At 43.9% G+C, this 16,701-nt stretch overlaps 1 protein-coding gene and 1 long non-coding RNA gene across 3 annotated transcripts in view; one reads left to right on the top strand and one right to left on the bottom strand.

Moving 5' to 3' along the window:
- LOC117505414 (monoacylglycerol lipase abhd6-B-like) overlaps window positions 1–16,701 on the top strand; it is a 39,461-nt gene that overhangs the window by 1,543 nt on the left and 21,217 nt on the right. For both annotated transcript variants that reach the window (XM_034165062.1, XM_034165069.1), the window contains exons 3-8: window positions 375–534; window positions 6,272–6,385; window positions 6,503–6,635; window positions 7,642–7,799; window positions 8,362–8,416; window positions 9,962–10,062. In XM_034165062.1, the coding sequence (XP_034020953.1) occupies window positions 375–534; window positions 6,272–6,385; window positions 6,503–6,635; window positions 7,642–7,799; window positions 8,362–8,416; window positions 9,962–10,062 (721 nt within the window). The remainder of the gene's footprint in view (window positions 1–374; window positions 535–6,271; window positions 6,386–6,502; window positions 6,636–7,641; window positions 7,800–8,361; window positions 8,417–9,961; window positions 10,063–16,701) is intronic.
- Window positions 11–9,955, bottom strand: LOC117505457. Its single transcript, XR_004559085.1, has 3 exons — window positions 9,772–9,955; window positions 3,086–3,089; window positions 11–252 (listed from the first exon to the last, which is right to left on the bottom strand). It is a non-coding gene; the product is annotated as an uncharacterized LOC117505457 (long non-coding RNA).

Here is a 16,701-nt window from a genome sequence, read left to right as displayed (position 1 = left end):
GTAACACGAACACACCAGAGTTAATAAAGACCACATTTTTATCTGTTACTAGGTAGATTTATGTTCTTGTTTTTTATTTATTTTGTAATTTCAATAAAACAAAACCTTTGAATCTGTGCTATCACAATCATCTGGTAATTTACACATCAGAAAAGTTCTACCAGAACAGAAATGTTTTACTTTTTTATCTCTTTAAATGCAAAATATTTACTTAAAAGTCTTTTCTCTCTTTTTTTGTTTTTTTAACATGTTCTACATGTTTACAGTGTGTAGTTTGATGACAGCGCCTCTGTTTCGGTGGAAACGGCCTTTGTTATAATGAGGCATAATTATGTTGTGTGTAAAAAGTACCTAACGGTGACCTTTGACCTCAGGTACATGCAGTGCAGGTTGGGGCTGCAGGTCCGTTACGCTCACAGTGGAAATTACCGCTTCTGTTATTCCTGCCGCGGGACACCAGGTGGCGCTACACCATCACTGCTGCTACTGCACGGCTTCTCTGCCAACAAGGACTTATGGCTCGGTGTTGTCAAGGTAACAAACACACACATGGATTAAAGGAACATAAAATGTGCAACACGATGTTTCACACTCAAAAACACACAGGTGACTTTCCTCACACAGAAGAAGTTTTTTGTTCCACAGAGTGTCGTGTCCCATGAATGTGTCAGTGAACATCATGTACGTGGACGCCTCCTGATACAAAACGTCACCCAGAGGAACAAAACGTTTTATGTTATGAGGCGCTGATGCTAATGTCAGCCATGTTTACATTGACGTAACATTCAGGGGCGTTCAGAAATCCAAAATCTGTTCCAGGTGACAGCAGGGAGCAGTCAGGTAACGTTCCAAGGAAAGTAATTCAAATAATGATGGATGGATGGAGGGATGGATGCAGAGATAACAGAAGGCTGGTTAAACAGGATGGATGGATGGATGGTTAAAATTGTGGATGGATGGATGGATGGATAGATGGATGAAGTTTGGATGGATGAGGAGGTTTGGTTAGATGGATGGATGGATGAATAAATGTTAGGATGGACGGATGGATGCATCCATCTCTGTATCCATCCATCTATCATCCATCCATCCTAACATTTATTCATCCATCCATCTGTCAGTTTGGATGGATGGATGAATGGATCTCCAATTCAATTTCATTATCACTCATCTTCAACTGCTTATCCAGGATCAGGTCACGGGGTCAACAGCTCCACCAGACACCAGACTTCCCTTTCCCAGGCAGCATTGACCACCTTTAACGGGGGGATCCCAAGGCGTTCCCAGGCCAATGTGGAGATATAATCTCTGCACCTAGTCCTGGGTCTTCCCTGGGGTGTCCTCCCAGATGGACGTGCCTGGAACACCTCCCTAGGGAGGCACCCAGGAGGCATCCTTACCAGATGCCCAAACCATCTCAGCTGGCTCCTTTCAACACGAAGGAGCAGCGGCTCGACTCCGAGCTCCCCACGGATGACCGAGCTTCTCACCCTATCTCTAAGGGAGACACCAGCCACCCTCTTAAGGAAGCCCATTTCGGCCGCTTGTACCCACAATCTAGCTCTTTCGGTCATGACTCAACCCTCATGACCATAGGTGAGAGTAGGAATGAAGATTGACCAGTAGATCGAGAGCTTTGCCTTTTGGCTCAGCTCCCTTTTTGTCACAACAGTACAGTAGAGTGAATGCAATACCGCCCCTGCTGCACCGATTCTCCCGGCCAATCTCACACTCCATTGTTCCCTCACTCATGAACAAGACCCAGATGTCCTTGAACTCCTTCACTTAGGGCAAGGCTGTGTTCCCTACCTGTAGTAGGCAATCCATCGGTTTCCTGTTGAGAACCATGGCCTCAGATTTAGAGGTGCTGATCCTCATCCCAGCTGCTTCACAATCAGCTGTGAACCAATCCAGCGAGTGTTGGAGGTCACTGGCCAATGAAGCCAACAGGACCACATCATCTGCAAAGAGCAGTGATGACACCCTGAGCCCACCAAACTGGAATCCCTCCTCCCCTCGACTCCGTCTTGATATCCTGTCCATGAATATCACAAACAGGACTGGTGACAAGGCGCAGCCCTGGCGGAGGCCAACCCCCACCGGAAATGAGTCTGACTTACTGCCGAGCACCTGAACACAGCTCTCGCTTTGCGAGTACAGAGATTGGATGGCCCTGATAAGGGACCCGCTCACTCCATACTCCCGCAGCACCTCCCACAATATCCCACGGGGTACCTGATCATACGCCTTCTCCAAGGGGAAACAAAGATGGTTGAAATCCATGTGACACATGAAATGGGGAGTAGCCTGTGGTTGCAGATAGCAAGCAGTTATGCGCTAGTTCAATCTACACCAACTGTGAGGGCCAGGTGGCCAGATGCTGAGAAGCTAAGATATGCAGTCCCTTGTCCAACTCTTGATTGACTCTTTCTGTTTGCCCGTTTGCTTGTGGGTGGTATCCCGAGGTTAGGCTGGAGGTGACCCCCAGTAGACAACAGAACTCCTTCCAAAATTGAGATACAAATTGAGACCCTTGATCAGAGACTACGTCCTGCGGGATACCGTGCGATTTGAAAACACATGTCAACAAAGCTTCAGCGGTCTCTTTGGCGGTAGGTAATTTTGGCAAGGGCATGAAATGGGCCATTTTAGAAAGATGATCAACAACAGTTAATATTACTGTATTCCCCTTAGAGAGCAGAAGGCCTGTGACAAATTCAAGGGAAATTTGTGACCAAGGTCTCGTAGGAATAGACAAAGGCAGTAGTTTACCAGATGGTGAGTGAGTGAAGGATTTATGCATAGCACATGTTTGGCACACCTTGACGTAATCAGTGATATTGGAGAGCATGCGAGGCTACCAAAACCTCTCCTGGACAGTGTTCATGGTATTCTTGATGCCTGGGTGGCAGGCAAACCGGCTATCATGTCCCCAGCATATGACTTCCCCTCTAAGAGACTCAGGTACAAACAGTTTACCTTTAGGACACCCCGGAGGAACAGGTACGTCACGTACGGCAGAACGGACCTTAGTCTCGATATCCCAGGTGATGGCAGTGACAAAACGAGTCAGGAAGGATCGTACTTTGCTCAGACAAAACAATAGAAGGATCTGCCTGTCCGGGGAGCGCATCCAGTTTACCATTTTTGGACTTGGGATGGTAAGACAGTACAAAATTGAAACAGCTACAGAAAATAGCCCAGCAAGCCTGCCTGGAATTTAACCATTTAGCTGAGCACAAATACTCAAAATTTTTATGATCGGTCCATACCAAGAATGGCACATGTGCCCCCTCAAGCCAATGGTGTCACTCCTCCAAGGCCACTTTAACCGCCAACAGTTCCTAGATGCTGGAGGAGTCTTGGTGCGCTGGGCCAGGAGGCGTGGGTCTCGTCGGCCATCGGTGTGGATGGCGAGTGCAATGAGCTCATCCAGATTCTCTTGAAGATCAATAGTGACAAACTGATTCTGGATCTGGTCAGGGAGGCCCTAGAAAAACATATCCTGGAGTGACACCGGGTTCCACTTGCTCTTGGCTGCAAGGATGCGGAAGTCGATAGCATTGTCGGCGACTTGTCTACTTCCTTACCGGAGCCGCATGAGGGAACTGGCTGCCTTACACCCCGGTGACGTGTGCTGGAAAACCTGGAGAAGAGCGGTCTTGAACGCTTGGAGAGAGTAGCATGATGGTAACTACCTGCTCCACTCTGCTGAGGCCTATGTCGCTGCCCGACCGGTCAGGTGAGTAATAACGAATGCGAGCTTCGTCCGATCAGACAGAAACATTGCTGACATTAACCAAAGTGTAGTTCACATTGGGTGAGAAAAGGTTTAGCATCTCTGGATTCTCCGGAGAAACGCTCAGGTTGAGACAGCTGGTTGCAAAAAATTGGAACAGCTGTTCGTGTTGGCGGGGCAGCACTCACTCCCAGAAGTGGTTGGTTGCTAATGGCAGGAGCCGAGTCAGAGGAGGTGTGGTGTGTCACAGCAGCTACAAGCTGATCAATCTGTGAGCTCACAGAGGTCATGAAGGCGTCTTGCTGTTTGGTGAGGTCGCTGATGCTGGAACTCAGTATAGTGAGACGATCCTCTTGTTCCACTAGCTGGCGGCTATGGTGACGAACCACTAGCTGGAATGCGTTCGAGTCTGCTGTGTCCATTGTTGACCAGATCGTTATATCAGATTTGGTGGACAGAAACATCTGGACACAATTGCAGAACTTAACACAGTGGCTCTCATTAGTAAAGGTGATTACTGAAAGATTCAGTGGGGTGTACATAGCAAGGCAGTACAAATGGCAGGTGGTCAAAACACAAAGTGGAAGCAGGACTTGGAAACATGGAAAACAGAGCTGGAAGCGAAGGCACAAGGTGCAACGATCTGGCGAAGAACTAGTGCAACCAGTGGGACTTAAATACACCCAGGTGATGAGATGCAGGTTAGAAACAGGTGTGTGGAAAGATCCAGAACAGGGTGTTGCCCAAGCAGAGTGCAACACCGACCACCAAGCACCAAGAGAGACAGACAAGAGATTGTAGAGACAGATAAAGACCAAGCAGGAAAAACCCAGCATAGAGAAAACAATCAAACCTAAACTTATGGCCCAGTCACACGGCACTTAAGGGAGGGCAATGAAGCCCTAACGAAACAAGAAATCTGGACTTTCATTGACATCATTTAACCTTTGCTCAGCTTTGTTCCTGCAGCGGTCGCTTCGTCAGGATTTCTAAACTGTCAAAAAAAAAATTGAACGAAGGCCATTGAAAACCTCAAGTCTTCCGTATTTCTTTTTGCCGTCGTTCTTGAAGGTTTCTTATCATTGGCTTAGTTTTTGTAATGTTAGCCTATTCTTTGCTTAGTTTTTGTAATGTTAGCCTTTTGTTTGACTTTGTTCAACCAGCTGAATGTTTTCACATAGTACAAAAGCTGGTTTTTGAGCACTTTTGTGGAGGAGCTGCAGTTCCGCCCCAGCACTAAGTCCTGGAACGCAGAGATACAGACACACACTGCTCCAGCAGTGGCTCCAGGCACATTTCGATTAAAGTGTCGAGATCAACGTTAGCTTCGGTTTTGTTTCATTCCTCTTTCGTCCCTTTTGCGCTCTTGATTTGCGGGCTATTTGGTGATAAAGCTCGTTCGTCCACCTTTTCTCAACGAATTGTGATTTTTTTTTTTTTTCTTTTACTTTTTTCCCTTCATTCAGGAATCGTTGTATGCCATGTGACTGGGCCATAAACATGGCATAACACAGAGCACAGAGTTCAAAGCATGACAAGAATGGCCTAAACAGTGGGTCACTGCTTTGGCCATTCTAAGACTTACAAGGTTTTTACAAAGTTTTACAAGAATTTCAGAACAGAAAAAAAAGAAGAGCAACAAAAACAGAGTCCTTAATTGAGATAGAAAGGAGACCATCTTGGGTCTTTAGTCTATATCTGTCCATCGCTTCAAGGCAAGTAGGTCTTGAACAGGTAGGGCTTCCTGTGGTCAGTCCGGCCTCCTGGGGTACAGGGCCAGGATCCATTAAAAGTCTCATCAGTGGCTCAGAAAGAAAAAGAGCAGAATCAGTCAGCCGGAAATAACTGCACCTAAGGTATAATTCATCAGCAGTAAGTCGATAGGGAATCAGAGAGAATACTAAGGTGGAACTGAGCTTCACTAACAGACCCAGACTTTAGATAAAGTTGAGGCTGCGGCACGCTCCGTTTCCTAATGAAATGAATTTAAAAGGGTAAAAAGCATAGTAACATACTATGTCAGTATGCTAGCCATACAAAAGGGAAAATAAGTGCGTCTTAAGTCTGGACTTGAAAGTCTCCACAGAATCTGACTGTTTTATTGATGCAAGGAGATCATTCCACAGAACAGGGGCACGATAAGCGAAAGCTCTGTGACCCACAGACTTCTTATTCACCCTAGGGACACTAAGTAGTTCTGCACCCTGACAATGCAAAGCCGGGCCAGTACATAGGGTTTAATTAGGTCAGGTAGGTAGGGAGGTGCCAGTTCGTGAACAATTTTATAGGCTAGTAACAGAACCTCAAAATCTGATCTCACTGGGACAGGAAGCCACTGAAGAGATGCCAAAATGGGTGTAATGCGGTCAAACTTTCTGCTTCATGTCAAAACTCTGGCTGCAGCATTTTGAACCAATTGTAGAGCCCTAATGCTGGACTGTGGTAAACCAGAAAATAGAACATTGCAATAATGGATGGATGAACATATAGAAGGCTTCAGTGAGTCTGGTGTGTGTTTGTTTTCTCTGCTAGTACCTCCCCAGTAGCCAACATGTTGTATGTGTGGACATGCCGGGACATGAGGGGACGAGCCGCCCCGGCACCGAGGACTACAGCATCCAGGGTCAAGTGTCCCGAATCCACCAGGTCGGTAAAACACTGAAAACCAAACCTACCCACAGCGGTCATATTCTGAACTACAAACCCAACATGCTATGTAGATAAACGTGCCATCAGAAGCTGTAACCCCGCCCCTCCGTGCAGTTCGTACAGAGCACCGGTCTGAACCACAGGCCATTCCACCTGGTTGGATCTTCGATGGGGGGTAATGTTGCGGGGGTGTATGCTGCCTGTTACCCCGCCCACCTGTCTGCTCTCACCTTGATCAGCCCCGCAGGTAAGCCAAAAACAAACCACACCAGTCGGTGTTAAATCTCTGCCATATCTCAGAGCATCACTGCTCCAAAGGAAACATTTACACCATATCGACAGGATCAAACACTCTTATTTGGCAGAGATTTAACACCTCAACAGAATTGTCATTTATATTACAGTCAGAGATAAATCTGGAAATATTTCAGTTTCCTGTTCAAACTTTTCTCCGAGTGTCATTTAGTTCCTGTGGAGTTTCTCATCAGTCCAACTTCTAAACATCAGTTCACTTATTAAAGTTATTTTATCAGTGGTTCCTTCTCTGTCCTCCCTTTATTTTTCCTTCCCTCTGGTCTCCTCTTGTTTCCTCCTCTCCTTCCCTTTTGTCTCCTCATCTCCTTCCCTCTGGTCTTCTCTTGTTTCCTCCTCTCTTTCCATTGTGTCTCCTCTACTTTTTCTCTGTCTCCTCATCTATTTCCCTCTTGTCTCCTCATTTCCTCCTCTCCTTCCCTTTTGTCTCCTCTTCTCCTTCTCTCTGGTCTCCTCTTGTTTCCTTCTCTCTTTCCCTCTTGTCTCCTCCTCTCCTTCCATCGTGTCTCTACTTTTTCCTCTCTTGTCTCTTCATCTATTTCCCTCTGGTCTCTTATTATTTCCTTCTCTCCTTCCCTTTTATCTCCTCCTCTCCTTCCATTGTGTCTCCTCTACTTTTTCCTCTGGCTCCTCATCTATTTCCCTCTGGTCTCCTCGTTTCCTCCTCTCCTTCCCTTTTGTCTCCTCCTCTCTTCCATCATGCCTCCTCCTCTTTTTCTCTCCTCTCCTCATCTACTTCCCCCTGGACTCCTCTTGTTTCTTCCTCTCCTTCCCTCGTTTCCTCCTCTCCTTACCTCATTTCTGCCTCTCCTTCCATCGTGTCTCCTCTTTTTCTCTCCTCTCCTCATCTACTTCCCTCTGGTCTCCTCTGTTTCCTTCTTTTTTTCCCTTGTCTCCTCCTTGTCTTTCCTCGTTTCCTCCTGTCTCCTCCTCTTGTCCAGGTTTGATGTGTCCCTCAGACTCAGAGTTTATCTGTCGTCTGAGGGAGTTGGAGGGGAGTCAGCAGGAGGAGGTGATCCCTCTGATTCCCTCCACCGTTGAGGAGATGGAGGACATGCTGAGACTCTGCAACTTCAACTCTTTCTCGCTCCCTCGTCAGGTACCAACCCGGGGACCTGATGATTCTGATTCTACATTTAATGTGTCCATGCAGTACTGGTCTGAACCACAGGGGCAGTAGAACCGTGAGGGCCCAAAGAAGAACAAAACACAAAGAAGAGGTGACCTTCAGCCATTTCCATAGAAACTGAAGTGATCAGACAAGCTAAAGTTCCTGTCAAACATCACGATAATGAAAGTCCCGCCACGGCTGCTACCACAAGCTTCTCTTAGCTTACGTATCCTGCCTGCTGTTTTTTTTTCTTTCAGATGCTTTTCTGTCTTTATCAGAGTGACCGCGGCTAAACGTCAAATACTGACAGATATTTTGGTGGGAAACTTTACAGAAGATAAAAGGATTAAAGCCTTTGTCTTTAGCTGTTAGGCTAGTTTATGCTTCACAGTGAAATACTGCCCCCTGCTGGATATCACCACTAAACTGTCAGCTTTTCAGTAATTAAAAAAAAAACCTCAGCTTCCTGTTGCAGTGCGCCACATGGAGGCAGAGTTTGATATTGCAGTTTCAATGTAGTCATTTGTGTCTGTGTGTGTTGGTGTGTTAGGTTCTCCGGGGTCTGCTGGAAAACAGGATCCCTCACAATTCATTCTACAAAAAAGGTTAGTTTGGAGACTCCTCCTGCTCCTAATATCTGAACCATCAGCACCTTAAAGATAAAATTTGTTGAATTCTGAGTGCTTCTCAAAAACACACAGACACCCACAAGGTCGTGTTTGGGAAATCTAAGAATGTTGTCAACAATAAATAAATAATTTATTTGATTCAGGGATTTTTTTCTGCAGTTAATTTAAGGACAAGTTCACATTTGTACATCCTTAATGAATGAGATCAAAAGTGGTCAGAGAGCACAGGGGTGCCATGCCCACTTCTCAAAGTACCATAAAAAGAAAACCTTCCACAGTCAAGTTCACTAAATAGTATCTGAACTCATTTCCCTCAAATTAGCCATTTTCCTGGATATTAGAACAGACCCGGAAAATTGACCTTGATCAGTGACTGATCATAACCAAAAAAATATCTTCTTTCCATCCAAAGGCCTGATGCAGCTGCCAAGTTTGATCAAAATCAGATTATGAGTTCTGAAGATATTTAGTTATACAAACATAGTCATGTAGAAATCAAAATGATCATGAGAGTGTACTTCCAGCTGTGTCGCCAAGTATCCTAATCAATCATGGCTAATTATTGTTATTGGTCAAATTGCTAAATATCCTTATTGGTAAAATTGCTAAATTTCATAATCAGTCAAATGGCTAACTCTCGCAATTGGTTGAATTTCTAAATATTATATTTGGTCAAATCCATAAGTATTGTAATCTGTCAAATAGCTAAATAACCAGAGCTACACCGTAGACAGGACACCAGTCTGTCACAGGAGGGCCCCATGTAGACGGGCAAACACATTATCAGTCAAATCACTATATATAATAATAATTCTTCTTCTAGCTGCGCCCATTAGGTGTCACCACAGCAGATCAATCGTTTCCATCTCACCCTGTCCTCTGTATCTTCCTCTGTCTCTCCAACCACCTGCATGTCCTCTCTCAGCACATCCATAAACCTCCTCTTTGGCCTCCCTCTTCTCCTCCTGCCTGGTGGCTCCATCCTCAGCATCCTTCTTCCTATATACCCTGGGTCTCTCCTCTGCACATGTCCAAACCATCTCAATCTCACCTCTCTGACTTTGTCTCCAAACCGTCCCACCTGAGCTGTCCCTCTGATATGTTCATTCCTAATCCTGTCCATTCTCGTCACTCCCAAAGAGAATCACAAACTAAATATAATAATAATTATAGACTATTGTAATCAGTCGAGCCTCTTCTTCTCAACTTTATACTTGCGTTGTATTCCATGTTCCAGCACTGAAAAGGAAATCTTTTGGAAGTCAACTCAAAGTGCATTTTTCCAAACCTTAAAATTTCTTCTGATTATTATTGTGATGTTTTTTTTTTACTTTTATAGTTTCTATGTGTGACTCAATGTGTCTGACGGATTTTCTGCAGTCAGTGCCAGAACCTCCTCTTCACTTGGCTCCTTTCCTTCTTCCTTTACCGCCTCTGTTTCTCTCCTCCTGGTTTTCTCTTAATCAAAACCTCTCTTTATGACATCACTAACGTAAGAAACTTTGATGTTATTGTTTTCAGTGTTTACAGACATTGTCGGGGAGAAGTCTCGTTATTCCTTGCAGGAACATATGCACTTGATCACAGTACCCTTACAGGTCATCTGGGGCAAAGAAGACCAGGTAAGTCAAAGAACCCGTGATGTTCCACGTAAGCCAGACTTGCATCATCAGGCTAGCGTTTGTTACGTTGAGGATTAACCTCCTCATATTCCTCAAGGTATCAAACAGGTGACTGTGCCATGAAGGTTACAGGTTCAGCTCTTGTCAATTCTTCTCCAGTCAGGATTAGAAAGCCACATGAGGGTGGAGCCTGCTGTGGTGCTGTGATGTCATCACCTCGGGGAGGGGGGTGGTTTCTGACAAACAAGTAATCAAGTTAACATGTAAAAAAATTTAAATGAAACAGATGAATTTTGTTTTAAACAAATATCCATTTCTTATTAAAATATGTTCACAGAGAAACATACATCGTTTTGAATTTTATTTCAGCTCATCTCCTGTGAGCTTTGGGGAAAAAAAAAGATTCAGTTTAATTTATTTCATTTATATAGCGCCAAATCACAACAAAGTTGCCTCAAGGAGCTTCACACAAGTAAGGTCTAACCTTAGTAACTGTCAGAGTTGTTCAGACCTGAAAAGAACAACAACCCAGTTTACACACAGAAATGATCACGCAAGAGACACTGAATTTCTTTTCCTGATCAGGAGGAGACAAACGAGGAGCCTTCAGCAAGAACTGTCCTCCGTCTCAAGGGCCCCACCCATTTGCCTCAACTTTTTATTGAATATAGTTACATACAGCATATAGGAGTGACAATATCACAAAACAATAGAAAGACACAAAGCCTGGTCTCACATTGATATGAAAACTGTTATGGCTTTGAGCCCTCAGTCCCCTAAGCTTCTCATAATAATGTCCAGCCCTGAACCGGTGTTCCGGTCACATTGCTCTTTCCTCAAGGCTGAACCATTAATTAAAGGTGCACATCTGCGCTTAGCAAAACATGACCCTAGCAAAACAGTCTGCACATTCTGGAAAAACAGTCTGCACATTGACTGAGTCAAAGATCATCTGCTTACTTTCTCGTTTGACAGTTTTAATGATCAAATGATTAATTTAATGATTAAATAATTACTTAGTGTCAAATCATATACACTGAACGGCTCAAGTGATCATCAAAGGAATAATGGTACATGAACTTTCACACATCAATCAATCAATCAATCAATCAATTTTTTTATATAGCGCCAAATCACAACAAACAGTTGCCCCAAGGCGCTTTATATTGTAAGGCAAGGCCATACAATAATTATGTAAAACCCCAACGGTCAAAACGACCCCCTGTGAGCAAGCACTTGGCTACAGTGGGAAGGAAAAACTCCCTTTTAACAGGAAGAAACCTCCAGCAGAACCAGGCTCAGGGAGGGGCAGTCTTCTGCTGGGACTGGTTGGGGCTGAGGGAGAGAACCAGGAAAAAGACATGCTGTGGAGGGGAGCAGAGATCGATCACTAATGATTAAATGCAGAGTGGTGCATACAGAGCAAAAAGAGAAAGAAACAGTGCATCATGGGAACCCCCCAGCAGTCTACGTCTATAGCAGCATAACTAAGGGATGGTTCAGGGTCACCTGATCCAGCCCTAACTATAAGCTTTAGCAAAAAGGAAAGTTTTAAGCCTAATCTTAAAAGTAGAGAGGGTGTCTGTCTCCCTGATCTGAATTGGGAGCTGGTTCCACAGGAGAGGAGCCTGAAAGCTGAAGGCTCTGCCTCCCATTCTACTCTTACAAACCCTAGGAACTACAAGTAAGCCTGCAGTCTGAGAGCGAAGCGCTCTATTGGGGTGATATGGTACTACGAGGTCCCTAAGATAAGATGGGACCTGATTATTCAAAACCTTATAAGTAAGAAGAAGAATTTTAAATTCTATTCTAGAATTAACAGGAAGCCAATGAAGAGAGGCCAATATGGGTAAGATATGCTCTCTCCTTCTAGTCCCCGTCAGTACTCTAGCTGCAGCATTTTGAATTAACTGAAGGCTTTTTAGGGAACTTTTAGGACAACCTGATAATAATGAATTACAATAGTCCAGCCTAGAGGAAATAAATGCATGAATTAGTTTTTCAGCATCACTCTGAGACAAGACCTTTCTGATTTTACAGATATTGCGTAAATGCAAAAAAAGCAGTCCTACATATTTGTTTAATATGCGCTTTGAATGACATATCCTGATCAAAAATGACTCCAAGATTTCTCACAGTATTACTAGAGGTCAGGGTAATGCCATCCAGAGTAAGGATCTGGTTAGACACCATGTTTCTAAGATTTGTGGGGCCAAGTACAATAACTTCAGTTTTATCTGAGTTTAAAAGCAGGAAATTAGAGGTCATCCATGTCTTTATGTCTGTAAGACAATCCTGCAGTTTAGCTAATTGGTGCGTGTCCTCTGGCTTCATGGATAGATAAAGCTGGGTATCATCTGCGTAACAATGAAAATTTAAGCAATACCGTCTAATAATACTGCCTAAGGGAAGCATGTATAAAGTGAATAAAATTGGTCCTAGCACAGAACCTTGTGGAACTCCATAATTAACTTTAGTCTGTGAAGAAGATTCCCCATTTACATGAACAAATTGTAATCTATTAGACAAATATGATTCAAACCACCGCAGCGCAGTGCCTTTAATACCTATGGCATGCTCTAATCTCTGTAATAAAATTTTATGGTCAACAGTATCAAAAGCAGCACTGAGGTCTAACAGAACAAGCACAGAGATGAGTCCACTGTCCGAGGCCATAAGAAGATCATTTGTAACCTTCACTAATGCTGTTTCTGTACTATGATGAATTCTAAAACCTGACTGAAACTCTTCAAATAGACCATTCCTCTGCAGATGATCAATTAGCTGTTTTACAACTAGCCTTTCAAGAATTTTTGAGAGAAAAGGAAGGTTGGAGATTGGCCTATAATTAGCTAAGATAGCTGGGTCAAGTGATGGCTTTTTAAGTAATGGTTTAATTACTGCCACCTTAAAAGCCTGTGGTACATAGCCAACTAACAAAGATAGATTGATCATATTTAAGATCGAAGCATTAAATAATGGTAGGGCTTCCTTGAGCAGCCTGGTAGGAATGGGGTCTAATAAACATGTTGATGGTTTGGATGAAGTAACTAATGAAAATAACTCAGACAGAACAATCGGAGAGAAAGAGTCTAACCAAATACCCGCATCACTGAAAGCAGCCAAAGATAACGATACGTCTTTGGGATGGTTATGAGTAATTTTTTCTCTAATAGTTAAAATTTTGTTAGCAAAGAAAGTCATGAAGTCATTACTAGTTAAAGTTAATGGAATACTCAGCTCAATAGAGCTCTGACTCTTTGTCAGCCTGGCTACAGTGCTGAAAAGAAACCTGGGGTTGTTCTTATTTTCTTCAATTAGTGATGAGTAGAAAGATGTCCTAGCTTTACGGAGGGCTTTTTTATAGAGCAACAGACTCTTTTTCCAGGCTAAGTGAAGATCTTCTAAATTAGTGAGACGCCATTTCCTCTCCAACCTACGGTTATCTGCTTTAAGCTACGAGTTTGTGAGTTATACCACGGAGTCAGACACTTCTGATTTAAAGCTCTCTTTTTCAGAGGAGCTACAGCATCCAAAGTTGTCTTCAATGAGGATGTAAAACTATTGACGAGATACTCTATCTCCCTTACAGAGTTTAGGTAGCTACTCTGCACTGTGTTGGTATATGGCATTAGAGAACATAAAGAAGGAATCATATCCTTAAACCTAGTTACAGCGCTTTCTGAAAGACTTCTAGTGTAATGAAACTTATTCCCCACTGCTGGGTAGTCCATCAGAGTAAATGTAAATGTTATTAAGAAATGATCAGACAGAAGGGAGTTTTCAGGGAATACTGTTAAGTCTTCTATTTCCATACCATAAGTCAGAACAAGATCTAAGATATGATTAAAGTGGTGGGTGGTCTCATTTACTTTTTGAGCAAAGCCAATAGAGTCTAATAATAGATTAAATGCAGTGTTGAGGCTGTCATTCTCAGCATCTGTGTGGATGTTAAAATCGCCCACTATAATTATCTTATCTGAGCTAAGCACTAAGTCAGACAAAAGGTCTGAAAATTCACAGATAAACTCACAGTAACGACCAGGTGGACGATAGATAATAACAAATAAAACTGGTTTTTGGGACTTCCAATTTGGATGGACAAGACTAAGAGACAAGCTTTCAAATGAATTAAAGCTCTGTATGGGTTTTTGATTAATTAATAAGCTGGAATGGAAGATTGCTGTTGGTGTTGACTCATTTAAACTAACATATTCATCCTGCTGTAACCAGGTTTCTGTAAGGCAGAATAAATCAATATGTTGATCAATTATTATATCATTTACTAACAGGGACTTAGAAGAGAGAGACCTAATGTTTAACAGACCACATTTAACTGTTTTAGTCTGTGGTGCAGTTGAAGGTGCTATATTATTTTTTCTTTTTGAATTTTTATGCTTAAATAGATTTTTGCTGGTTATTGGTGGTCTGGGAGCAGACACCGTCTCTACGGGGATGGGGTAATGAGGGGATGGCAGGGGGAGAGAAGCTGCAGAGAGGTGTGTAAGACTACAACTCTGCTTCCTGGTCCCAACCCTGGATAGTCACGGTTTGGAGGATTTAAGAAAATTGGCCAGATTTCTAGAAATGAGAGCTGCTCCATCCAAAGTGGGATGGATGCCGTCTCTCCTAACAAGACCAGGTTTTCCCCAGAAGCTTTGCCAATTATCTATGAAGCCCACCTCATTTTTTGGACACCACTCAGACAGCCAGCAATTCAAGGAGAACATGCGGCTAAACATGTCACTCCCGGTCCGATTGGGGAGGGGCCCAGAGAAAACTACAGAGTCCGACATTGTTTTTGCAAAGTTACACACTGATTTAATGTTAATTTTAGTGACCTCCGATTGGCGTAACCGGGTGTCATTACTGCCGACGTGAATTACAATCTTACCAAATTTACGCTTAGCCTTAGCCAGCAGTTTCAAATTTCCTTCAATGTCGCCTGCTCTGGCCCCCGGAAGACAATTGGCTATGGTTGCTGGTGTCGCTAACTTCACATTTCTCAAAACAGAGTCGCCAATAACCAGAGTTTGATCCTCGGCGGGTGTGTCGTCGAGTGGGGAAAAACGGTTAGAGATGTGAACGGGTTGGCGGTGTACACGGGGCTTCTGTTTAGAACTACGCTTCCTCCTCACAGTCACCCAGTCGGCCTGCTTTCCCGGCTGCTCGGGATCTGCCAGGGGGGAACTAACGGCGGCTAAGCTACCTTGGTCCGCACCGACTACAGGGGCCTGGCTAGCTGTAGAATTTTCCACGGTGCGGAGCCGAGTCTCCAATTCGCCCAGCCTGGCCTCCAAAGCTACGAATAAGCTACACTTATTACAAGTACCATTACTGCTAAAGGAGGCCGAGGAATAACTAAACATTTCACACCCAGAGCAGAAAAGTGCGGGAGAGACAGGAGAAGCCGCCATGCTAAATCGGCTAAGAGCTAGTAGCTACGCTAAGCTAGCGGATTCCTAAAAACACGCAAAGTGAATAATGTGTAAATAATTTAGAGGTGATTCAGCAGAAGGAGTGCTTTAGTTAAGGCACATAAACATTACACTGGGAAACAAATCATAATCTAGATAACTAGATCAATCTAACTGCGCAGATTAAACAGCTAACAGATACAGAAAAACACCGCTGTGCTCCGGAACAGGAAGTGATACAATACCGCAGTGAGAGCCAACCACCAGTAGAGGCAAGCAAGAGATCAGGAAAATCACATGCATATACATATGAAAAATAGAGAACAGAATCAAATAAATGATCACAGAGAGTACATCAAAGTGAAGACATTAATATTTGCTAATATATATTGATAACATATAGAAAACCCTGTCATTCTTTCCCCCTGGTTATCGAATTTCAGTGTCTACGTTGTCAACATCACAAAGCCACCACCTCCAACTGTGGACTTTCAGTGGCCCGATCATTTTCGGAGAAACATCAAAACCTTACACCCAGAGGAAATAACGTACACAATTTACAGGACGCTCAGCCTAGTCTGGGCGATCTGGAATATCATGTGATTGCAACAGGAAAATATAATCACGGTCCAGCAGCAAACCATCAACTGTAGTAGAAATCATCCATCGAACCAACGACCGCACAATAGGGATTACGCAACAAATCACAACACTCAATACGCCTAGAAAAACAGCGAGTGGGGTGAGCATCCTCAACAGGATGTGGTACCACGATCCTGAAAAGAGCCACGAGGTCCAGCTACTGTTTGTAACAAAGTCTCCAACTACAGTGCGTCTTAACGTCAACAACAGCTCTCACCCACCATGGCACATACCCCACCCGAAGCCGCAGTCAATTGATCTAAAACGATCCTGTCCTGCATTTCCATGATCCGCAGAGCTGTCAACTCCGCCCTTATACCTTTAAGAGCCTCATCAGTGGAGTTCACAAAATAACTAAATCGATAATTTAGTGTTTCCACGCGCAGCATCACCTTGCCCATGCCCACCCAGGGAAAGAGTGATAGTAGGATCTTCTGGTCTGTAGACCACAGCTTTGCATCTTGAGGCACATCTGTTCCCCATATAGGGTCATGGGGAGCCAAGTCTTGCTTGAAGCGATGACTGGTCGAGGAGTGAGCGGCTACAACGTAGGAGTGCTGAGCCGTGGTTATCGGGGCGC

Source organism: Thalassophryne amazonica, chromosome 3 (assembly GCF_902500255.1).
Source record: "Thalassophryne amazonica chromosome 3, fThaAma1.1, whole genome shotgun sequence".
Taxonomy (NCBI): Eukaryota; Metazoa; Chordata; class Actinopteri; order Batrachoidiformes; family Batrachoididae; genus Thalassophryne; species Thalassophryne amazonica.
The sequence above is the reverse complement of the archived record's forward strand: the minus strand, read 5'-3'. Positions and strand labels throughout refer to the sequence as shown.